The sequence below is a fragment of the Lithobates pipiens genome, unplaced genomic scaffold (genome assembly GCF_037356315.1).
Source record: "Lithobates pipiens isolate NorthernLeopardFrog02 unplaced genomic scaffold, aLitPip1_a1.2 Scaffold_8, whole genome shotgun sequence".
NCBI classification, from domain to species: Eukaryota; Metazoa; Chordata; class Amphibia; order Anura; family Ranidae; genus Lithobates; species Lithobates pipiens.
In genome coordinates this window covers 85,398,979-85,424,969 of record NW_027507903.1, presented here as the reverse complement: position 1 = coordinate 85,424,969, position 25,991 = coordinate 85,398,979, and the positions used below count along the sequence as shown (strand labels likewise).

General features: G+C 41.0%; 1 protein-coding gene across 1 annotated transcript in view; it reads right to left on the bottom strand.

The window, feature by feature from the left end:
- AQP9 (aquaporin 9) overlaps positions 1 to 25,739 on the bottom strand; it is a 54,680-nt gene extending 28,941 nt beyond the window's left edge. Inside the window, exons 1-2 of the mRNA XM_077472725.1 lie at positions 25,212 to 25,739; positions 5,560 to 5,686 (exon numbers count right to left, since the gene is read on the bottom strand). Of these exons, the coding sequence (XP_077328851.1) occupies positions 5,560 to 5,686; positions 25,212 to 25,394 (310 nt within the window). The 5' untranslated portion in view covers positions 25,395 to 25,739. The remainder of the gene's footprint in view (positions 1 to 5,559; positions 5,687 to 25,211) is intronic.
- Between the last annotated feature and the right edge of the window lie 252 nt (positions 25,740 to 25,991).

Below are 25,991 nucleotides of genomic sequence, written 5' to 3'. Positions count from 1 at the left end.
CACATCACCCCCAATAATTGGAAACGCAATGACTCTCTCCTCTCCAATCCCACTGAAGTCTCCATCTTATCTTCTTCCCTGATCCAATACTTCACGTAGAATGCATGTTCCGAAACTGCCCCCTTAGATAAGACTTGCAGACTTAGATAAACAACACAAGTTATCCTTACACGCCTCATACCTCAAAGCTCTTACACTTAAAAGGGAAGAGCTCAAAGCTCTTCTGGACTTAGAAACAAAATATACATTTAATTTAATTTTGCAAAAATTCTACAAATGGTGGGACAAACCTGGTAAACAATTGGGAAGATCCCTTCAAACAAGCCTAAAATCAAATCCCAAACATGTGAAATAGCCCATGCTACCCTTCAAATTACCAAGGCCTTCAGAGAATTCTGTGCTGACCTGTATAACATTAAAGGTGACTTTGTTTCCCTTTCTCAGGAAGAGAAACGCAAACGAATACTCTCTTACTCAAAAACAGAGAAACTTCACAAACGCTCTCAAACGGCCCTTAGAAGTATGGAAACTGACTTCTCCATCAAATAATTCCAAAACGCATTAAAATCTACAGCCACAGGTAAAACCTCGGGACCAGGTGGATTCACAGTCATATATGAAAAAACATTTGGTGATGTCCTACTCCCCTGTCTCATAGCTTATGCAAACTCAATCTCTAACACCTCAGGTTTAAGCCTGGAATCCTTTTCCTTATAACAGTTATTCCTAAACCTCGCAAGGATCCTACCCTTTGTAGCAGCTACAGACCAATTTCATTATTAAAAGTAGACACTAAACTTTATACCAAAGTCATGGCCAATAGTTAATCCCCTTGCTCCCCCGATGGATCACAGCAGACCAAACAGGTTTTATACCCAACAGAGAAGCCAGAGATAACTCCCTACGTTCCCTATCACTGATCCACTATGTTCATAGATATGCCCAGCCCACTCTCGTCCTCTCTACTGATGCTGAAAAAGCATTCGATAGGGTGGACTGGGATTATCTTAAGATGACCCTATGTTATTTTGGACTAGGGCCCAAAATGTACCACTGCATGTCCTCCCGTTACTCTGACCCAACTGCACAAATTTGAATTAATGGATCTCTAAGTGACCCCTTTACACTACACAATGGCACCAGACAAGGTTGCTCCCTATCCCCTCTTCTTTTTGCCATCACTTTAGAACCTTTTTTGGCAACAATTAGACACAAAAAAAGCATAAAAGGTGTTCAGGTAGGACATAGAGCCCATGTGACGGAACCGATCCCACACTCTGATTGAGTGCTTCCGTCAGTATACGGCTTCCTAAGTCTGAACATAGATATCAGATATTCCAACTGCTCACAAGCACAAAACAAGACGAGACTTGCTTAGCTGCTCAACATGGATTGATTTATTAGAACCAAAATGCCAAGTATTTATAATACAGTAGAAGACTAAAACCTAACCTAATTAGCATGAGCTAATTATCTAAATCAACACTCAGACTAGTTGACTGAGGGATAAGACTTTTCGGCTCCTAGCTCACTAACAATTCAATAAACATTACCATAAACATCAACACAGGGTTAATTAGCCCAAACAACAATGTGTGGAATACCATTACAAGCCAGACTAGACTCATTTACATTATACAAGCAAACAGACAGGTGGCTGGAGTTCATGATATTGGCATCTGACAGTGTGTGTCCCAACAGCATGAGGCAACACACATTATATATACATATATATAGCATTGAATCTAACTAGCACAGATTATAGTGGGGTTCTCATTCACCCTGTGCCACTTAAAATCCAGGGCCCATAATCAGTCGGCAAGAGGCTCGCATTCAGTCCTCTCAAAAGCTTTTCTACCTTTCAAACAATATCCAACTTCAAAATAAATGTAACTAAATACGATATCCTAAACATTAATCTCCCTCGCTCAGAAGCTAACCAACTGAAACCTCTTTCCTTTCCACTGGGAACTGAAGAGTATGAAATACCTATGCATCTATCTCACCCCCAGTTTCTAATCGCTTTTCAAACATAATTATACCCCCCTATTGAATAATATCAGAGCAGACCTCCAGAAATGGTCTTTCCTATCCCATTCCTGGCTAGTTAAAGTATCATAAAAATTTACATCTTGCCAGTTATACTCTTTATTCTTCAAATGTTGTCATTGGATGTTCCTATAGGGTTCTACTCCTTGCTCCAGACCATGATCCCTGTCTTCATTTGGATATCACTCCAAGTGCCCTGGGGGTTTAGCTCTACCAAATTTTAAAGCGTATTATCATGCTGTAGTACTAACACAAATAGAGGATTGGAAATATGCTGCAACCTCCAAATTATGGGTTAAATTGGAATATGTTCTATGTGGTTCACACTTATCCATTATCCCCTGGATACCTCGCTTCTCCAGAGCCCTATCTCCATATACCTCACTCCTTACCACCTCTTTCCTTGATGTATGAGATGCACTACACAAAAAATTCTCTTGGTCCTACGACTCCCCCTTGATGCAGCTCCTACACCACAACTACTTTCTACTCGGCTCCATGGATCTGGGATTTAAAACTTGGTCATCAGGGGAACCACTTCTTCTTCATTATATCCTACATTCAATCACCCTTAAGCCATTGTCAGAGATTTTGGGCCCATAACCCATCACATTTATGGACAAATGGAGGCACAACCAGATACAATGCTTCCTCCTGACCTTCCCTTGGGCCACTAGGAGGCGTACAGGATCTAACTGGAATTGAATCCTTGTTCAACTGCAAAGATCCTCCACTACACTGCATTTCACAGTTTTACAAGGCCCTCATCGAACTACAAAACCCTTCATACCCAGATTTCCTTGTTAAATGGAAAACAACCTTGAATCCTACCTTACAAACAAGCAAAAAGATAAAATCTTACAGCTTGCACATGTCTCCTCACTAGCTTCAAGAATGGCGGAAACCAACTATAAACTACTCACCAGGTGGCACTACACCCCATCCAAGCTTCCCCCGAATGTTCCTTTCCAGCTCCCGGTTGTGTTGGAGGAACTGTGGGAACAACGCTACTCACGCTCACATTTGGTGGACCTGCCCCCTAATCTGCTCTTTTTGGACCGACATTCTCAAATTGATACACCAGATAACCAAAATCCACCTTCCTCGCGATCCATGGACTATACTCTTCCATGCCACGCTTGAGCCAATTTGCAGGTACAAGCCTCATCCCTCACTTGCTAAACACAGCTATGGCCCTCATTCCTGTTCTCTGGGGCCAACCTACAATCCCATCCATGAATAACTGGTTACAAAAGGTCTGTCTCATGGAAGACAGAGGAAATACTAAGCGCCATTCCTTAATTTGAGCCCCATGGGTTGAATTCACATCCACCCCTTGCTACAAAGATATATCTACAACCCTGCATGACACTCAATCGAAAATGGCTACTTTACCATCTTAACCAACGCAAAAATCTGCATATATAACACTCTGTATACCATTGTTGATCTTATTTGTGCGCTTCATATCTAGAAGTTGACATGACTACCAGCAGTCCACCCTCTCCCCCCCTCACCCCTTACTCTTCCACCTCTCCCCTCTCTTCTTTTTCTTTTCCTTATGTGCCCATACGGATGCTCCCAGGGAATACGGCTCTCTGTGGGGGCACCCGATGAAGGGGAGGAGCGCTGGAAGAGGAGGATCGAGGCTGCTCTGTGCAAAACTCTTGCACAGTGCAGGTAAGTATAACATGATTGTTATTCAGAAAAAAAAAACAAAAAAACCTTTACAAACATTTTAAGTTATTTGCATTTCCATAGACGTGTATGGGGAGACAAGCAATTTTGATGGACTCGGACAAAAGCTTGAAAAACAGGCCCTTACAAGAGTAAAACTCCACTTCTATAGAAACATAGTTTGAAAATGATAACACAGCTATAAATGCAAAACTGTACATAATGCAAAAAGAATGTGAGCAGTGATAGCACAAACGACTGTGGACACAGCACAAATGTTATACTATACAGTACATGGCTTAAAGAGAAACTGCAGTCTGCTCATACAATTTGTACTAAAAACTAGACATGGGCGCCGTCAAAAAATTTGTTTTGTTTCATTCCGTATGAAAAGAAATTCGTATTTCGTAATTAGTTTACGAAATTAAATTCGGATGTGTACGAAATACCAATTTTCGTTAGCTTTCGTAAACATCCCTGTGCTGTGCTGACTTCCTGGGTTTTTAAATTTTAGGTTTGTTAACTTTTCGTAACAATTACGAATGTTTGTTATGATGAATTTAGCATTATGAGGGGTTCCCACCATCCCTGTGCTGAGTTCCTGGGTCTGAGTGGGTCTGAGTGTACACCCGCTGTGCCCATTATGAGGGGTTCCCACCATCCCTGTGCTGTGCTGACTTCCTGGGGTTTTAGCTTTTAGGTTTGTTAACTTTTCGTAACAATTACTAATTTTTGTTATGAAGAATTTATCATTATGAGGGGTTCTGGGTCTGAGTGTACACCCGCTGTGCCCATTATGAGGGGTTCCCACCATCCCTGTGCTGTGCTGACCTTCTCTGATTGGGGAACAAAACACCAGTCATGTTTCTGTTAATTTGGATCCGAAATTCTGAAATGCGTTAACGAAATTTCGAATTTCATATGAAATTCGTAAGCATAGAAATTCCCATAGGGTTCCCACTATCCCTGTGCTGACTTCCTGGGGTTTTAACTTTTAGGTTCATTAACTTTTCGTAACAATTAGGAATTTTTGTTATGATGAATTTATCATTATGAGGGGTTCCCACCATCCCTGTGCTGTGCTGACTTCCTGGGTTTTTAACTTTTAGGTTCGTTAACTTTTCGTTACGAATTTGCGTTATGAATTTGGATCCGAAATTCGTAAACTAAATGTCGTGTTTTGTACGGATTTCATAAGCATAAAAATTCATATTTCGGATTCGTACAAATGTATGAATTTCCGGAAATTCGTACGAATTTTTGTTTCGTACAAAACTAATCGCACATGCCTAATAAAAACATCTTTGCTATTCTGAAGCTTCCCCCAACCATTTTGCATATTATTTTATATATACTGTGATTCTGTATCTGCCAAATATGCTGCAGAAATCTCCTTCCCCTGAGTCTGGCTGCAGCTATTTTAACTGTGGGCAGCTGAAGCTGCTGCCTGTTCATTTCCTGGATTTACACAGACACACCTCCAGCTCTGCAGCCCTGCAACTCTCATTGGTCCTATTATGACTTATCCCCCCTCCCTTCCTGGCAAACTCTCATGATAGTGTGAGAAAGAGCTGTGCATGATGTCATAAGCCTAGGCTTTTTACCCAACAAGAAACAGGAAGTGGCCTGTATAAGGGATTTACTGGCATAAAAAAAAAGTTTTACTATCCAAAGTTAAAACAACAAGGGCAGAGGATTTAATAGATGGAAAGTTGAAAATATTACGGAAAGTCTGCTTTAAAAAGTATCTTGAGATAAAATATTTTTTTAATTTTTGGCTTATACATACACTTCAATACAGTGCACTGCTAAAAGCAAAAAAATTATGCCTACCAGACACTCCTCCAGTAGCGTAGATTGCCATTGTGACTGCCATTGCAAAGCCAAGATTATTAGTCAAATATCCTCCAGCCTTTCCATCACTGAGAACAGAAGATGCTACACAGGAGCAGCCTAAAGTCTGGGAAAAGAAATAATGTTGTAAATTAGGTTCCATTAATTAGCGATGATATGTAAATACACATTAATCATTTATCTTTTTTTCATCTTTCTAAATATTTACCATGTAAAAATAACATTAGTATAAAATGTTTGTCTAGCATCCATTACAGAGCCATTGTCTTCTGTTTTTATGATATAAACTTTGTCTTTATACTCTACTCATAGCAGACAAACTAGTCAGGCATGGTTTTATTTTTTGTTATCAAACAATACAATATTTGGACCCAGATCATACACAATAAAGTGTTTACATATTCTGAACAAGCATCTAGGCATTTTTGAGCATTTTCTAAAAATGCCCAACAAGAAAAAATCCATTCATTTTAATGTCCCCAAAATGCCTGTCGCTCAAGAAAGTACACAAGCTTTTTTTTTGTCAGATTACAGGCGTTTTACTGCTTTTACATTGGTGACCTTTTAACCTTGAACATGCCTGCACAAAAATTCTGAAAAAACGCCAGAAAAACGCTTGTAAAATAGCAACGCCTAGATGTGAACAGAGCCTTAAAGCAGTTTAAAGCTAAAAAGACTTGTAGCTTTTTTCAACCTGACTAACTACTGTATGTAACAGAGGCACTGAAATCTCTGTTTTTTTTCCTATTATTTTCCTATTGCACCAGAATTTTGGCAGCCTGACAGCTTTCTAATGTAAACACATAAGCCCCTTTCACACTTGTGTGACCTGCCCCAATTTTTGTCACGACGTTGACCCAATTTTGCCGCAGCTTTGGCGACACTTGAAGCGATGTCTGTGTAAAGTCTATGGACCTCATGTCGCATCAAAGATGGACCGAAGTAGTGCGCTACATCTTGCAGTCGCACAGATATGAATAGTACTCATTGGAAATCATGGGGTACAACTTTGCAGTTCCAAGTCACAGGACAAGTCACACAAGTGTGAAAGGGGCCTGAGTGTTACTAAGCTTTTATAAACTGACTAAAACCCAAATTAAAGTGATTGTAAAGTCAGAAGGTGTTTTATCTTAATGCATTCTATGCAGCAGCCCTCAGCCCCCCTAATACTTACCTGAGCCCTTCTCGATCCAGGGATCTTGCAGGAGAGTCTCGGCTGCCAGGGACTCCACCTCCTCATTGGTTGAGATGGCAGCGTGGCGCCCACTTCTGTCAATCAAAGTCAGTGAGCCAATGAGGAGAGATAGGGGGAGGGGCCGAGCCACAGCTCTGTGTCTAAATAAACACAGAGCAGAGGCTCAATTCGGTTGCTGCTTGCTTTGGGGGCACTCGGCAGGAGGGAGGGGCCAGGAGCGCGGACGAGGGACTCAAGAAAGGAGGATCAGGGTTGCTCTGTGCAAAACCACTTCACAGAGCAGGTAAGTATAACATGTTTGGTATTTTTAAATAAAAAAAAACTAACACTTTAGTATCTCTCTAAGGGCAAATTAACATCATTGTGTTGCAATACTGCACATGTTACTACACCATGCTGCAATGTGCAATACAGACATCCCAACCTGCAAAAACAGATTTAAGGGAGGTGGCGCTTCTCTCCCGCAAATTTTTAAAAAATATTTTTTGTGGGGCTTTATGAGATGTCAGGGGTCTAAGCAGAACCCTGACATCTCCCCTTTGAGATAGACAAAGGGACTGAGGACACAGGAGTCCCTTTCTCAGCACTAAAGATTAATGAACAAAAGACAGAGGCTCCTGTTCATTCATAAACTGAACAGAGTAAATACAGTGTACTCTGCTCAGTTATCACAGGACACGGGGTGATCTCGCTCACTGTGTTCAATTACTGACAGTTCCCCCTTGCAACCGGCAGGAGAGGAGAGGCGAGGAGGGGAGCCGGCTGTGGGGGATGACGGGGGGCAGAAGAGAACATGGGGGATGGAAGAGAACAGGGGGGCTTGAGAAGGACATGGAGGGGGCTGGGGGAGGAGCACACAAAATAGCCAGGAATGATCAGTGCAGCGGGAGGGACAGCTGTGATCATCAATCTCCCTGTATAGCTTTTTAGCTGACAGCCACAGGAAGGAGAGAAGGAGAAGCATCTGTCAGCTAAAAGTCGATACAAAGGAGATCGGTGTTAATAGCTGTTCCCCGCCGCACCAATCATTCCCGGGTGTTTGCAAGGCGCTTGCGGGTGTGCGGGAGCCGCCGCAGAAATGTGGGAGACTTTAGATGTCTGGCAATATGTTTATTGCTGTATGTTTATTGCTGTGCTGTGATGCCATTTTTGTAAATGGGATCCCAATGGACTTTAAAACATATCATGTGTGATGTACTTTGGGAAAATGCAGTCTATCCTATTTTTGTAAACATTGTGCTGCATTTCAGTGTGGGGAAAAGAGGCATTTGAATCTTTGTTGGGATCTTTAAGGATATTTGAGAATTAAATATTTATAAAGCAGCAGAAGATGTCAGGGATGGCTTATTTTAAAGTTCCTTTACTGATTGTTAGGAATAATAACATTCTTTAGTGTCCATGGCTTTGGCACAATCACACTTTTAAGTACACTTCTACTTAAAGCTCAGCTCCTGACTTGCTTATGTGCTCTGCACTTACCGGCATGGCCAGGGGTCAGGCTCAGAGCCCAGTAGCTATAGCAGTAGATAGGCTCCCATCGACCAGCAGGAAAAGTACATGAGCAGTTCACCCTGGCAGATGACGCAGGCTCACCCAAGGTTCAGGGTCTAAGCACTAACTGGTATTCACCAGAGCTGAGATGGTGGAGATTGTTTTTTCTGTGTGCTAGTGTCAGGGTTGTTGTCCTCAGACTTGCCCCACCAGGAGGTGAGTAAGCGGGGGTCTGGTAGCAGCTATAGCAGGTAGAGATCAAGAAGAAGTGTAGTCAAAGAACAAGCCAAAAGTAGGTAACAAGTGGTTGCAGGTTGGAATCAAGAGCAAGCGCAGTCAAAGAATAAGCCAAAGGTCAGTATCAAGTGGTAGTAAACATACACACGACAGCAAGATTGAAAGAAGCAAGATATTGCCTGAAGAAGATAACAATAATATGCTAAACAGAAAGTTCAGAGACATGGCTTAAATCAGAAAATTTAAAGGAGAAGCAAAGAATTCATGTTTGATCAAAAACAAGGTACAAGGCAAGATTGTCCAAGGGATGAAACAGGGAGCTGTCCAGCACCTCGGGAAACACAGTGAGAAGAATCACAGCCAGACATTGCAGAGGTCCACAATCAGATCCAGGCCCTAACACTCCCATTTATTCCTATGGATTTTCCAAGAACCAGCTCGTCTCCCCCATGTGTGGGTTGCGGGTGGAGGCTGATCCCCTTTCCACCCTCCCGGCTACGTGGCTTCTCCCCAGCACTCCCAGGGACTTGCGACACTGGCCTACCTGCTCAGATGCGACAGCAAGGGGGCTCCAGTAGAACTCTCCCTTCAGAGCAGCAAAGGCACAAAAAGGCAGGCTGTAGTTAATGCTCTTTACTTAAAAGCCTCAATTAATCACATGGCTCCAATGGGTAGCAGACCCCCAACACAGTTAAAAAAGCAATATGGACTCTTAGTCCCAGGCCCTGGTGGTGACTGCCTGTGTCCCTACAATAAGGCATTCACTCCCTGTAGGCCTGCTATTCTCCCTGGGCTATGGAGGGGAGGGGCCGAGAGGGAGACCAACTCCCAAAGTCTTTCTCTGAGCCTGCACTGACCTGCTGTAGCTGTTTCTCCTTCTCTCTTGGGGCTAGGATGGTGAACCCTGGGGCACCTTACCCTTGCCTTTACTCTGCATGAAGGAGCAGAGGGTGAACCTTTTGAAAGCAGCATTGTCAGTCTGGGGGGAGGGGAGTGTTAGAGATGGACTAGTAGGTTTAGATACACTAGCAAATTAAAGCCAAACTCCAGCTAACACTTAATAACACTAATTTATCCTTTTCCTTTTGGGATAAAGATTTTACATACTTAATGAAAAGCTGATCATTGCAACCACACCTATCAGTGGTAAACTCTCTGTTAAGCTCCAATATAATAAGTGTTTGCTTTTAGATTTATTACCACTTTAATTCTGTTTAAAATTACACACAAAGAGAAGAATAACACATAGGCAACGTATATAGGAAACCACAATTAACCCCAAGTGGACACACTTAAATGTGTCAGGATCTTAAGGGAGCATTTTTAAAACTGCTGTCATTTAGGGTTAGATGGGTCCATAAAAGTTGTAGGTAATTATGTGCAAGCACCTCTAAGTATAAATAAAGAGAGGGGAAGTATTAGAACCCCAGTCAGTTTTTAATGATGTCTGTACCACGTCAGGGAGATTCAACCTCTCTATTTGTCCTGTTTTTCAATATTACGAGAGTCAACGTGGACCAAAAAAAAAATCTAATTTTTAGTGTTGTCATTAGCACAGGAATAGAGGGAAAATCTTCCAATGGGGGACACTAGTTCTGGTGACTGCCAGGGATTTCCTCACCTTTGAAAGATCCCCCCTCACTTCCTGTTTTGGCTATGGGGCAGGAAGTGAAGGAAAATCTCCCCAATGGGACACAGACAGCAAAAAAAAAAACAACTGACAGGGGTTAGAACCCTATCTATTAACAATTTAAAAAGGTTATGCCTTTAGCTCTACTTTAAGTTAATATTATTATTATTATTATTATTATTATTCACGATTTATATAGCGCCAACAGTTTACAGAGCACTTTACAATGTATGGGGGGGGGCAACACAAATATAGTACAATACAAAAGGTACAGGAGGGCCCTGCTCGTAGAGCTTACATTCTAAAGGGAAGGGGTGGTGGTACAAAAGGTAATAGCTGCAGAGAATGATTTGATGAGGGTGTGTACAAGGTATACATTTTACAGCAAACTAGCACTTTATATTATTACTCTATTAAGCCTTTCACATCTGTCTTATGTGCACACATCAAGGACAGTTTTGAAATAAAGCCAGTTCCAGGATGTCTTATTGAATGTGGGATGAAAGTTATCTAAACAGAGGGAGAACATACAGACTGCATGCAGATAATGTTGCAAAATAAACTCCAACCCTGAACTGTGCTGCAACATCTTGCAATTTAACAAAATTAACACAAATCACAGCCAGCTTGGCATCCATACCTTGCTGCAGTTAGGCAACTTGGTCATCTCTGTGACCTCAGCCTGTGACCTCACTGAAGGAACACTAATAGACCAATGAGGTTATCTCTATGTTCTATCAGCATCTCCCTTGTAGGGCGTGTGAAAACAGCACAACTGACTGCCCACATATGCTGCCCCTTCCTTTACAAGAGGCTTAAAGTGATACTACACAATATCTTTATTTTCCAAAAATAATCTATACACATCTACTGCTAAACTGCCCTGTATTCTATTTTTTTTTGCACATTTTATTATGTTACAACCTTATTCCGAAATAGATTCAATTAATTATTTTCCTCAAAATTCTACAAACAGTACCTCATAATGACAATGTTAAAGAACTTTGTTTGAAATCTTTGCAAATTTATTAAAAATAAAAAATGAAAAAAATCACATGTACGTAAGAATTCACAGCCTTTGCCATGCCATTCAAAATTTAGCTTAGGTGGATCCTTTTTCCACTGATCATCCTTGAGATGTTTCTACAACTTGGTTGGAGTCCACCTGTGATAAATTCAGTTGATTGGACATGATTTGGAAAGGCACACACCTATCTATTTAAGGCCCCATGGTTAACCGTGCATATCAGAGAACAAACCAAGCCATGAAGTCCAAGGAATTGTCTGTAGACCTCCGAGACAGGATTGTATCAAGGCACAGAGTTCTGGGTTATGCTAAAGAAACATTTCTGCAGCATTGAATGTTCCAATGAGCTTAGTGGCCTCTATCATCCATAAATGGAAGAAGTTTAGAACCAAGAGGATTCTCCTAGAGTGGGCCGTCCGGCCAAACTGAGGGATCGGGGGAGAAGGGCTTTAGTCATGGAAGTGACCAAGAACCCCATGGTCACTCTGACAGAGCTCCAGTGTTTCTCTGTGGAGAGATGAGAACCATCCAAAAAAACGACCATCTCTGCAGCACTCCACCACTCAGACCTGTATGGTAGAGTGACCAGACAGAAGCCACTCCTCAGGAAAAGGCACATAACAGCCCACCTGGAGTTTGCCAAAAGGCACCTGAAGGACTCTCAGAACACGAGAAACAAATTTCACTGGTCTGATGAAACAAAGATTGAACTCCTTGTCCTGAATAGCAAGCGTCATATCTGGAGGAAACCAGGCATCGCTTATCACCTGGCCAATACCATCAGTACAGTGAAGCATGGTGGTGGTAGCATCTTGTTGTGGGGATGCTTTTCAGTGGCAGGAACTGGGAGACTAGTCAGGATTGAGAGAAAGAAAAAAGGCAGTAATATACAGAGACATCCATGATGAAAATCTGCTCCAGAGCACTCTGGACCTCAGACTGGGGTTCATCTTTCAAAAGGACAACGACCCATGCACACAGCCAAGATAACAAAGAAGTGGCTATGAGACAACTCTGTGAATGTCCTTCAGTGGCCCAGCCAGAGCCCAGACTTGAACCCAATTGAGCATTTCTGGAGAGATCTGAAAATGGCTATGCACCAACGCTCCCCAACCAACCTGATGGAGCTTGAGAGGTCCTGAAAAATGATTGGGAGAAACTACCTAAAAATATGCGTGCCAATCATACTCAAAAAGGCTGAAAAAGGTGCTTCAACAAAGTATTGAGCAAAGGCTGAGAATACTTCTGTACATGTGATTCTTTTAATTTTTTATTTTTAATAAACTTGTAAAGATTTCAAACAAACTTCCTTCACATTTTCATTATGGGGCAGTGTTTGTAGAATTTTGAGGAAAATAATAAATTGAACCCATTTTGGAATAAGGCTGTAACATAACAAAATGTGGAAAAAGTGAAGCGCTGTGAATACTTTACGAATGCATTGTAACGTCTTCTAAAAGCTCCCTTTCTGCTTCACTTCCATTTGTTTGGAATGAGCAGTGCACATTAGTTGCGATCATGCTATGCACACTTTAAATCCCATAGTTCATAGTCCATCTCAGCAAGAGGTGGCTACTTTCCTACATACAGTGGGATCATGGAGAACAAACATAGTCATTTAGAGTAGAAAGTGACAATCATTCAGCCCTGGCAATACTGAGAATGGAATTTAAAAACAGAACCCCTACAATCTGCTCTACATGAAACACAAATAACAAAAAGTGAAAAAAATAAAAAAAAACAATTGTGTCCTTTTAATATATAAAGCCAGAATTCCATTAACCACTTGTCGGCATATATAAGTCGGCAGAATAGCACGTAGGTTACTTTGAAATTCCCGCCGTGCGCGGGACCTGCGGACTGGAAAAATTTTTTTTTAATATATTTTTGGGAGATATTTATTATAGCAAAAAGTAAAAAATAATGTGTTTTTTTCAAAATTGTCGCAATTTTTTGTTTATAGCGTAAAAAATTAAAAAAACAGGGGTGATTAAATACCACCAAAAGAACGCTCTATTTGTGGGAAAAAAAAGGATGCCAATTTTGTTAAAGCGACGCAGTGCCGAATCGCAAAAAGTTCTCTGGTCAGGAAGGGGGTAAATCCTTCCAGGGCTGAAGTGGTTAAAGGAAAACTAAACCCAAAAACAAAAATTTAATATATTGCAGCTTACCAGTCCTTAGATGTTGTAACTGCATTAGTATCCTTTTGCAGGCTAAAAACATTTTCAGCAAGTGCCAAAAACATATGGTGATCTTGCCACAAATTCCGTGTCCTTGTCAATTCCTATGAATTGAACTGGAAGGATAAAACAGTCTCACCTTCCTTCAGCAGGTGTAAATAGAGGCAAAAACACATTAAAAAGACAAAAATAAAGCTGTCCATACACGGAGCGAATTTTCACTTCATGTTTGACCCTGTCAGCACCCTCCTGAATGGCATCCTGTAAAGGATAAGTACAGCCAAAGCTTGTTTGGCTGTACTTCTATGGATCACAGGAGTGCAGTTCGTTTTGCACTCCCGTGATCCGTTTTCAGGCTGAAGTCAGTCCAGGCATCATCATGACAATGGAGTCTGGATCCGCCAGGTGCCTGGACTGACACCCATCTTAGCCTCTCAGTGAGCCGCTGTAAGCCTGAGCCAGCCATCCCCGTCTTTTATTGTCAATCACGCCAGGACCCGAAAAATAGAAACAATTTAAAAAGCCCCGCCTCCTGGGAGGCCTCCCACTGTATGCCTGCTCTGCACTTTGAAATTTCTTATATAGGCAAGGGGTGGGGCCACCTGGTCATGTGATGTCTGATATATGTCCCCCAGGGCGGTACCCAGGCCCCCATACCCCTTTTATAGCCAATTAATTGCATATACGCCTTCAAAATGGGTACTTTTGCTTTTCCCTGTTTGGCTTCTAAAGACTTCAAAGGGGTTCGCTGTTTGGTTGGTAGCAGAATTCCCGAACAGGGGGGCATTCTGCCCATACCTAACTACAGTGATTCCCAGCTTCCTCCGGGATCCCACCTATATGTTCTGTGCATATTTACATGGATCCAAGCTGGAGATTGCCATACTTAAACTTCAGCTTTAAACATATCATACATTCAGTACAAGAAATGAAGCTGTCAGAACTTGTTTGATTTCCTTCATTACCACATTTCAACATGCTTTAGCTGAAACTTTATTTGCATGCCATTAAAGTTAAGTAAATCTTAAATGGCTTTTAATAGTTACATATTTACATTTGTAGTGTCTTGTTTAATTACACACATGTCTACAAATGGCCCATTTATAAACATGGATGTATTTATGTCAGTATTACAGAATCATACATGCGGATGGCTAACAGTCCATTATCCTCTGTTATACTATTGAGAAAGAAAAGCTTATCCAGCAGAAATAAGTTTGTACAAAATAAAGGAAGTTGCAAAACAAGATATTCATGTGACTAAAAAAAAAAAATAGAAAAATATGCTGTGTTCAAACCAGCGAGTCATTGCTATCGATTCAAAAAATAAGTCAAAGCAAACAGATGGGCTTTGTGAGGGAACATGAATCTATATTTGTTAATGATTAAGGCCAACACCACTAGAGTTCAGAGTTGACACAAAACATTTGCTCTCATTTGCTCCCTGGGTTTAATTTATTTTCAATGATAACAACATACATTTTATTGTCAAATGTATTGGGACGCCTGCCTTTACATGCACATGAACTTTAATGGCTTCAACTCTTCTGGGAAAGCTGTCCACAAGGTTTAGGAGTGTGTCTATGGGAAATTTTGACCATTCTTCCAGAAGCACATTTGTGAGGCCAGGCCCTGATGTTGGAAGAGAAGGCCTGGCTTGCAGTCCACTCTTATTCATCCCAAAGGGGTTCTATCGAGTTGAGGTCTGGACTCTGTGCAGCTCAGTCAAGTTCCTCCACTTCAGACTCATTCATCCATGTCTTTATGGACCTTGCTTTGTGCACTGGTCCAAATCATTTGGTGGAGGGGGATTATGGTGTAGAGTTGTTTTCCAGGGGTTGGGCTTGGTCTCTTAGTTCCAGTGATGGGAACTCTTAAGGCGTCAGCATACCAAGACATTTTGGACAATTTCATGTTCCCAACTTTGTGGGAACAGTTTGGGGATGGCCCCTTCCTGTTCCAATATGACTGCACACCAGTGCACAAAGCAAGGTCCATGAAGACTTGGATGAGCGAGTTTGGGGTGGAGGAACTTGACTGGCTTGCACAGAGTTCTGACCTCAAGAGAGGAGACTGCAAGCCAGGCCTTCTCCTCCAACATCAGTGCCTGATCTTTACAAATGCTTTTCCCGAAGGATGGACAAACATTCCCATAGACACACTCCTAAATAGGGATGAGCTCGGTGTTCGATTCAAATGCATGTTCGACTCGAACACCGGGCGTTCGTCTGTTGGGCAAATTCAGAACTGTGTGGACCGTTCGCACCAAATTCGTGTGGCACGAACGGCCCACAATGCACTACGCCATCGCAGTGCATTGCTGGCTCATGATTGGCCAAGCATGCACTGTGACCCCGCATGCTTGGCCAATCACAGCGCCGGCAGCGTGGAAAGCCATGATTATAGCTCAGGGGGTTTAGTACACGCCCCACACTATATAAGGCCGCCAGCATGATGGCCTTGTGTAGTGTGTTGGCGTGCAGGGAAAGAGCTAGATACGCAGGTGTGTTCTTTTCTCAGCCATCTGCAGGAGTTAGTGGGTGTTGTGTGCCTCCAGCGCAGTATACACCTGTATCTACCCTTTATTGCTGTTTCTCTCTAATATAGCCGTCTGCAGGAGTTAGTGGGTGTAGTATGCCTCCAGCACAGCATACACCTGTATCTACCCTTTATTGCTGGTGTTCTCTAATAAAGGCATCTGCAGGAGTTAGTGGGCGTTGTGTGTCTCCAGCACAGTATACACCGTGATCTACCCTTTATTGCTGGTGTTCTCTAATACAGACATCTGCAGGAGTTAAAGTGGGTGTTGTGTGCCTCCAGCACAGTATACACCTGAAGATACCCCTTATTGCTGGTGTTGTCTGTTGCATAGCTTGCATATTAGCCTTTAAAATGAGCACTTTTGATTTCGAATGTTCGAGTCCCATAGACTTTAATAGGGTTCTAAAGTTCGTACGAATTTTCAGTCCGTTCGAATGTTCTGGTGCGAACCGAAACACTCAAAATGATTTTATACTGTAGTATTTCACTATGTATTTGCTTTATGGGTTTTATTATTTTGAATATTAAATACATGGTAAGAATTACATATTTTAATATCATTGTACAACGTATAATTGATGTGGTAACAATCTGGGCTATTTTTTAGCACAAAGCATCATAAGCTTGAATACTGCCTACTGTTAGTTGTTAGTCCACCAAATATTGCAGAGCACAGTGGACTGATTCAGTCCCACTCTTGGATGTTTTAGATTGGGGAACAACAGAAATAAAGCTGTACAAAATAACGGAAAGTGCAAAATTTAGGTCAGAAATCTCTTCTCTTGGATGTCTTGGATAGGGGAACAGTGAGAATTCCATGCTATAGTTTCTAAATGTATTTGTATCTTTCTAAGTGAATCATAACACTGCAAAAGGTTAAAGCAAACCTAAAAGATCCAAGGGGGGTGCCATTGTTGACATTATTCTGAAAGTATTAGTCCCTTGGCTAATATGCTGACTCATTGGTAATAGTAATTTCTCAGGTTCTTAGCTGCAACAAGTCCAGATAGTTGGAGAATAGTTGGATGTCCTTATCTATATGCTTGACGAAAAAAACAAAACAACAAAAACAACTGCCCTATTTAAAGTGTGAGGTGTAAGGCATAAGTATAGGTATAATAAATGAAAATATGTATACAAAATATAATACTGTGAAGTAAATCTGTTTTTAAAGTAAACAAGTCTAAACACAATCTACCTTAAATTAACTTTCAGAATATGTGCTGTTTTATATTCTGAAATTTGAGGTCCTCTGACTTTTGTCCCCTTAGTTTAATGAATAAGATCAACAACTTGTTTTTTTCCCATCCATGTGATATGATATTTAAAGTGAACCTAACCATTGTATTCACTAAGCGAACATTTAATATGGAGAGTGAATAGTTGCTGCTTCTTTAGTAAATCACTCATAGCAACTCAAAACTGAGGCAAGGGGGGGTAACAATAGCATGGCTTCCATTATGTAAAATAAGGTTAAGTTGGCCATACATTATACAATTCTCTTGTACAATGTTCCTTGTTTTAGCAAAACCACAAGATATGAGGTCAAACACTTTCAATTTGCATGCAATGAGGCAGGCCCTTACACTACATAGTTGAAGGAAAATGTAAAGAAGATTGAACAAGAACATTTACTTAAAACAGTAGGTATCTATAAGCCTCACTTTCATCTCAAACCAAAAATATAAAGGATTTGTTCTTCATTACAGAATAATGGACAGATACATGCAAATCATTTATTTATGCCCCTTGGTCAACTATACATCTAGAACAAAAAAGGATGACCTTTAATGGATCCAAAACCACTAGGACTTTTTAGGGTACCATATAGTATAATTCCATTTAACTTTATACTCATATTGCATTGAGTATTTTGTTTATCGACATTATAGAATAGCCGACCGCCCACAGTATATATACATTATTACTTTGGTATTTAACCACTTGAGGTCCGCGCTATAGCCAAATGACGCCCCCAGCGCAGAACTAAATTTCCGGGAGGCCGTCATAGGGCGTCCTCCCCATTGCGCACTCCCCGTGCGTGCCTGCTGTGATCACCGAGTCACCGAGACTCAGGTGATCACGGATCCAAGTAAGCGGCCGATCCTGGCCCCTTACCATGTGATCAGCTGTCAGCCAATGACAGCTGATCATGCGTGTAAACAAAAGCTTGGTAATCTGCTTTTTTTTCTCATGCTGACAGCATGAGGAGAAAAAAAGACTTTCACCGGCTTATGCTCAAGGGACATCGGTCCCGAAGAGGAAGAAGGCACATCTGCCTCCTCCTCTGTGCCTGCAAGTGCCACCTGCCATTGCCACCTGCCAGTGCCCACAGTGCCCACCACTGCCATCTAGCAATGCCCATGAGTGCCACCTATCAGTGCCCACAAGTGCCACCTATCAATGCCCACAGGCACCACCTATTAATGCCCACCAGTGGTTCCAATCAGAGCCTCATCAGTGCCACCTAGCAGTGCTGCTTTTCAGTTTAACCTATCAGTGACACCCATCAGTGCCCATCACTGCCACCCATCAGTGCCCATCACTGCCAGCTATCAGTGCCACCTATCAGTGCCACCTATTAGTGCTACTTCTCAGTGCCCACCAATGCCGCCTCATCAGCGTACATCAATGAAGGAGAAAAATTACCTGTTTGCAAAATTTTATAACAAAGTATAAAACATTTTTTTTTTTTTTATTCAGTCTTTTAAAAAAATTTTTTACAAACAATAAAAAACACAGAGGTGATCAAACACCACCAAAAGAAAGCTCTATTTCTGGGAAAAAAATAAAAAAATTCAATTTGGGTACAGTGTTGTATGACCACGCAATTGTCATTCAAAGTACATCAACACTAAATGCTGAAAATTGGTCTGGCCAGGAGGGGGGTTTAAGTGCCCAGTAAGCAAGTGGTTAATGATTGGCTGACAATCATTCAAGGGTATTTCCTATATCACTAGGATAGAGAGGGTTAAAAAAGGGGGAGGGGTATGCTTGTATATCTAAAATGATGTACAAGTGAATGTGAAGGATGACATCACTAATGGAGCAAGGGAGGAGGTGAAATCCTTATGGGTAGAGCTACAAAGGGAGGAAACTAAGGGGAAAGTAATACTATAGTATGCTATAGCCCCCCTAACCAGAGGGAGGGGGGAGGCAGACCTCCTATCACAGTTTGGAATGGCGGCAAGGATGGGAAGTGTCATTATAGTTGGAGATTTTAATTATCCAGACATATCATCTAAAGCTCGCTATTTCCTAAATGTTTTGCAGGACAATTTCATGGGTCAGGTGGTAAATGCATCAACAAGAAACAAAGCGTTACTAGACCTACTGATTACCAACAATACAGACCTGATCACAGATGTGGAAATACGGGGCAATTTAGGAAACAGCGATCACAGGTCAATTAAATTTGTTTCAGTATAAATCACACAAATAGGAAACATAGGGGGATTACAAGGACACTGAATTTCAAAAGAGCCAAATTCCCTAAACCATGATCCCTGCTAGAAGATATTAAATGGGGTAAAATCTTAGTAACAAAGAACACGGAGGAAAAAATGGGTGTGCTTTAAGAGCATATTAAATAAGGGCATTAGCCAGTGCATCCCAATGGGAAATACATTTAAAGAGCTACTGTATTTTCCGCACCATAATTCACACTCTCCCCCCCCCCCCAGAAATATGGGGGAAAATGTCTCTGCATCTTATGGAGCGCACCCCCCGCCCGCTGTCAATGGTAATGCTCCCCGCCGGCGACTGCAGCACTCTCCTCCCTTTGTCCTCCAGCGATCGTATGTCACGGAGCTGGGTCTGTGTGCAAGGTCCTGCCCCCCTAGACCGGCTTGTGTGATAATAGATTCCGATGAGTGGACCTTCCACTTTAGGGTGGAGGTCCGCTTTAAGTATATAAATAGTAAAAGAGGGAGGTCACATCATGTTGGCCCCATAAAGAATGATGAAGAGAATCTGGTTACAAAGGATGGAAAGATCTCAAAGGTATTGAATTTATTTTTCTCCTCAGTCTTAACAAGGGAAACAGGGGGAGGTTTCAGTAATCAAAACTGCAAGGTTTATCCTCATGACACGTCACAGGAAGCACCCTCATGGCTAACAGAGGATAGAATTAGGAATAGACTTGAAAAACGTAACATTAATAAGTCACCAAGACCAGATAGTTTGCACTCGATGGTCCTTAAGGAACTCTGTCAAGTAATTGCCAGACCATTTTTTGCCAGACCAATTTTTACGAACAGTCTACTGACTGGAATGGTACCAGCTGAACTGGAGAAAAGCAAATGGAGCACCAATATTTAAAAAAGAACCAAGACATATCCCTTGGAACTACAGACCAGTTATCTTAACGTCAATAGTTTGTAAGCTCTTGGAGGTGATGATAAGGGATTATATATACAAGATTTTAGTAATAAAAATGGTATCATTAGCAGAAATCAGCATGGATTCACAAAAAATCGGTTTTGACAAACCAATCTATGAGGAGGTGAGCAGGCATCTAGATAAAGGAAGGCCTGTAGATGTGGTGTATCTGGATTCTGTAAAGGTATTTGATACAGTTCCCCATAAACATTTACTGTACAAACTAAGGTCTGTCAGCATGGACCAAATGGTGAGTACATGGATTGAAAACTGGCTGCAGGGGCGCGTTCAGAGGGTAGTGATAAATAGTGATAAATGGGGAGTACTCAGAATGGTGTGGAAAGTGGGGTCCCCCAGGGATCTGTCCTATTTAATTTATTCATAAATTACCTTAAGGATGGGATAAACAGCTCAATCTCGGTATTTGCAAGTGATACTAAAGCTAAGCAGGGCAATAATTTCTCTGCAGGTTGTGGAAACCTTGCAAGAAGATCTAAACAAATTTATTAGGTGGGCAACTACATGGCAAATGAGGTTTAATGTAGAAATATGTAAAATTATGCATATGGGAGGCAAAAATATGAATGCAATCTACTCATTAGGGGGAGAACCTCTGGGGGAATCTGGGATGGAAAAAGGACCTGGGGGTCCTAGTAGATGACAGGCTCAGCAATGGCATGCATTGCCAGGCTGCTGCAAGCAAAGCCAACAGATAATTGGCAAGCATTAAAAAGGGGATTAACTCCGGGGATAAAATGATCATTCTCCCACTCTACAAGACTCTGGTAAGGCTGCACCTGGAGTATGCCATCCAGTTCTGGACACCGTATTCAGGAAGGATGTGCTGGAACTGGAGAGAGTCCAGAGAAGGGCAACAAAGCTAATAAAGGGACGGGAGGACCTTATTTATAAGGAACGATTATGAGCATTGAACTTATTCTCTCTGGAGAGGAGACGCTTGAGCATGGATATGGTTTCAACATACAAATACAGCACTGGTGACCCCACAATAGGGATAAAACTTTTCAGCGAAAGGGAAATTAAAAAGACGTGTGGCCATTCACTAAAATTAGAAGAGAAGTGGTTTAACCTTAAACTGCAGTGGTTTTAGCAGGGAGCATAGATAATTTCAAAAAACTATTAGACAGGCACCTAGGTGACCTTCACATACAGAGATATACAATGTAATACCAGCATAAAAGCATACACAGGTTGGACTTAATGGCCTTGTGTCTTTTTTTTCAACCTCACCAACTATGTAACTATGTTAAGGCAGAAGCTAGCTGCCATAACCCCAGTATCATTTTTTTCTCTATGTGATTTGGTGTCTAATTGTAGTCACCCCAGCGGCACATTCACTGCAGGATCACCTTTAGAGGCGGCTTCCCGCCTCCCGTCTCTTCCCGTCACTTCCCGTCATTTCCAAGCTTACTGGAGTCATCCATAAGCCCGGAAACCGATCCGATGTGGCCGATGGCTATGCAGGAAGTTGAATGAGGGCAAGATAGCCCCCACTTGGCTCTATGCTCTTGGAGGACCAGAGCGACCTCTGAGGCCATGTCCGGTTCTCAGGTTGAAAGAAATGATTATTATTTTTTTTTTTTAAAGTCAAAGTATCAAAAAGTTGTTTTTCTTTTGCCTTTAAAGGTAAATGAGAGATCTGGGTTCTTTTTGACCCCAGATCTCTCAATAAAGAGGATATGTCATGCTTATTTCTATTACAAGGGATGTTTACATTCCTTGTAATAGGAATACAGGTGATAAAAGAAAAAAAAAAAATGAAAGGGACAGTGTAAAAATAAAAAGTAAAATAATTAAGAAAAAATAAATATTGCAGTGCAGAAGCGAATGCATACGTAAGTCAAACCCGCATATGCAATCAGTATTTAAACCACACATGTAAGGTATTGCCACAATTGTTAGAGTGAGAGCAATAACTCTAGCACTAGACCTCTTCTATAACTCTAAAAAAGTAACCTATAATAAATTTGAATGCGTCGCATATGGAAATTTTTAAGTACCGTAGTTTGTTGGCCTTCCATGAGAGTGCACAATTTTAAAGTATGGCATGTTAGGTATCTGTTTACTCAGCATAACATCATCTTTCACATTATACAAAAAAAGAGGGTAACTATTTTTTTTTTTCCAATTCATCAAAGTGTATTTTTCCCCAAAAAATTGCATATGAAAGGCACATTGCAACAATCACCATTTTATTATTTAGGGTCTCTGCTAAAAAAAAAAAAAAAAAAAATATCTTTTAAGGTGTAGGTTTGCTCTCTATTATTTTGTACTTATATCTAATATAAATCCAGAACTAATGCTGGCCATACACTATACGAAAAATCGGCCGAAATTCGGTCATTAGACTGTTCGTTCGTTTTTTCGGTTAATGGGCACAAAATCGATAATCGTTTGGATGCTTTTGAGACGAAAAAATTAAGGAAAAGTTTGGAAATGTTCTGCCGAACGAACAATAAATTGAAAGGTTAATGTGTTTCCCGTCCGACCTGTCTGCACTAGGTATATGTAAAAAAAAAAAAACATAATATTTATTTATTTATGTCCACTGAATGATTTATCGGTCATTACATGATGGCAGCATCGTTTGCGCTCGCGGCTGAATGTTCGTTTTTTTCGAAATTGGGTTCGCCTGATTTTCCGTATAGTGTATGGCCAGTATAAAGCACAGATACCACCTGATTTTAACCTCCCTAGCGGTAATCCTGAGTCTGGCTCGGGTTGGGATTTCAGCACCATAACCGGTAACCCCGATCCCTCGGGATAGCATCGCTGGATACAGGGAGAGGTTACTTACCTTGTCCCCTGGATCCAGCGATGTCCTCCGCGCTGTGTGATCGAGCCGTCCTCCGCTCGATTCACACAGTGCCCGAATGCCGCCGAGCTCCGTTCCCTGCGACCTTATGGCGCACGGGAGCGGAGATCGGTGCCAAATTCAAAAAAGTAAAAACACACAAAACACACACAGTACTGTAGTCTTACAGATTACAGTACTGTATAAAAAAATTACACACCCCCTTTGTCCCTAGTGGTCTGTTCAGTGCCCTGCATGTACTTTTATATTATAAATACTGTTTTTTCTGCCTGGAATTTGGAGATTGTCCATAGCAACCAAAAAGTGTCCCTTTATGTCAAAAGTGATTTTAGACCAACTAGAAAACAGCGATAATAAATTATAATCACTTCCAGAATTGAGTGATAGCGATTTGTGGGAAAATTTGTCATCAAAAACACTAGATCTAATGACAGAGACAATTCTGCAAATGAGCAAATTTCTGTGTTTTTAAATTTGATTACATTATTGAATAATTTTTATTATTATTTATTATATTATAAACTTTATCATACCCGGGATGTCTGCTAGACTCTGGTTTGAACAGATTTAAGAGAGTTATTCCTAAGAATTACAGGACTACAATATAAAATGCCAAATTTCCCTGCAAAATAATTGCACCGCTTTCAGCACCTAAAACCAGAACTAATCATACCGCCAGGGAGGTTAAAGAACAATTCAGACCGGCCGCCCTGAAGTTGTGTGAATGGAGCTGCTCACAGACAAACAAAGACTTGAGGGGCACACCCTAACTATGCATCACATTAAAGATGGTGCTGCCATAAGACCATACAAACAGAACAAAAGATTATGGTGCACACATACAAAAATATCATTTAAATCCTACAAGGCTATTTAAAGCACGTGAATATAATAAGCAAATAAGCTAATATGGGGATTTTGTAGCACCATATGGCCATACAGTGCTTAAGCCCACTACTGCGTCATAGTACCCCGTTTTCAGTGGGTCCTACACTACTCATAGAATGGAAGATCCTGCTTCTTAACTATGGGAAAAATACACTCCTCTTTATGGGAGAACTAAAAGGACTCCTACTATAACTCAGATGGACACTGATTAGAAGAACTGGTGGGGGATGGAGCCGGTCACAGTCTCCTGTAATGCAAATTGGATGCAGTGAAAACCTTATTTCAAACTTATTACAGACGTTTCAGGCTTGTTGGTCATTATCAGTACATGAAAATGTAAAGTGGTCATTTTTCATTTTCTATTAAGATGGAAGAAATAGGAGATTAATAACATCCTGAATTCTGATTACAGTGTATAGTCACCAGAATACCAAAGCATGCAGTGCTTTTCTGTTGTCTGTTAAGCAAGGCTCAATGCGCCAAAGGCTCAAAGGGGGCAACAGACATGTCTTGAATTTTTAAGTAGAGTAAAGTTCCATTCAATCCTAAACGACTTTGTGTTCTTCTCATGCCCCTCTGTCTACTTCAGATGAAAATGTGGCAAAGCTACTACAGGGAGCTAGTAAAGGCCCGTACACACGATACGAAAATCAGAAGCAAAACTTTGTCTGACTAGCGATCTGCCGATTTTCGAATCATTAGTATGGTGCTTTCAGCAGCCGATTCATTCGTTTTTTTCGTATGATAAAAGCTAGATGTGTAGACTATAACATTTTTGAAAACAACCTCCAATTTTCATTTAATTACTATGGTTTTGGTCCGAAAAAAATCAAGACTACGGATGCTCAGAAATTAAAGAATACGTACAAAACTATTCAACACATGATGTCACTTCTGAAGTTGAATTCTGTCGTACGAAAATTTTCGTATGGTGAGTAACCTCTTCACTTTTGACATGAGACTAGCATGCAACAAAAAATGGACGAACGTTCATCCGAAAATCTGATTGTGTGTATGAGGCTTTAGTCTTCTAATCTGACATACTAATTACTGGCTTGTGCAGTACCTATGCTGCAAGTAAAAGCAAAGAAAACATTAATAGACGTCTTCTTTTTCTACGCTCTTACCAGAAAAAGGAAAACAGCTGCCTTACACATAAGCACTTAGTAAAACGCACACATCAGCACAGTCACTTGTAAAGAAACAGGAAAGCAGCTGCCACTTACAATCAACAAACATGTGCCAAAAAACTCAGACAGAGTTTCCTTCGCCAGGCTGTTCTTTAGTTTCAGCTTGCCCAAACAGCTTGTGTCTTCCTGCATGGCTATCATACTGTACTTGCTGCTTCTCCTGCTGTCCTTGGAGTTGTCAGTTTCAGGCATTTTCTTCTGCAGGCTTTGGATCCCCATATAAAGTTTAACCCACGTTTGAAATTGTGAGCTCTGTGCATCAACTCCTGTGAAAGAACCGATTCATATATTGCCAAGAAAACCCTGTTCCTGTGCTGCTATTGGCTGGATACAACTACGCAGAAAAACAGCTCATCCAAAAAAATGTTCTAATTTTTTTTTTTTTAAATGTGCATCTCTAAAATAGAAGGGTGGAGAGCATCCAGTGTTCTAAACAAAAGGTATAATAGAAGACGTATTATTATTTAATCTGGGTTTTTTTCTAGCTCCAGTAATAACAGGCTTTTAAAAAGTTGTGGCATTGGTGATTTATGAATGTGAATATGTGCAGTATGTGTAGAGAAGTGGGGATTGTCCAGCGTATATGAAACGACTCATCCTGGATTGTGTTAATCATTACTTAGGAAAATGTCGTCAGAATAAACATTCACAGAACAGCAGATTATTCTAAAAAAAACAGAACGCAAACATTTTTTTTTACATCATTATCAATTGGTTTTTGAAATTTTGATTTTTAATTACAGACTGCTAAAAGAAACAACACTAATGCCATGTACACATGATCGGAAATTTGGCCAGCAAAAGACTGATGAGAGC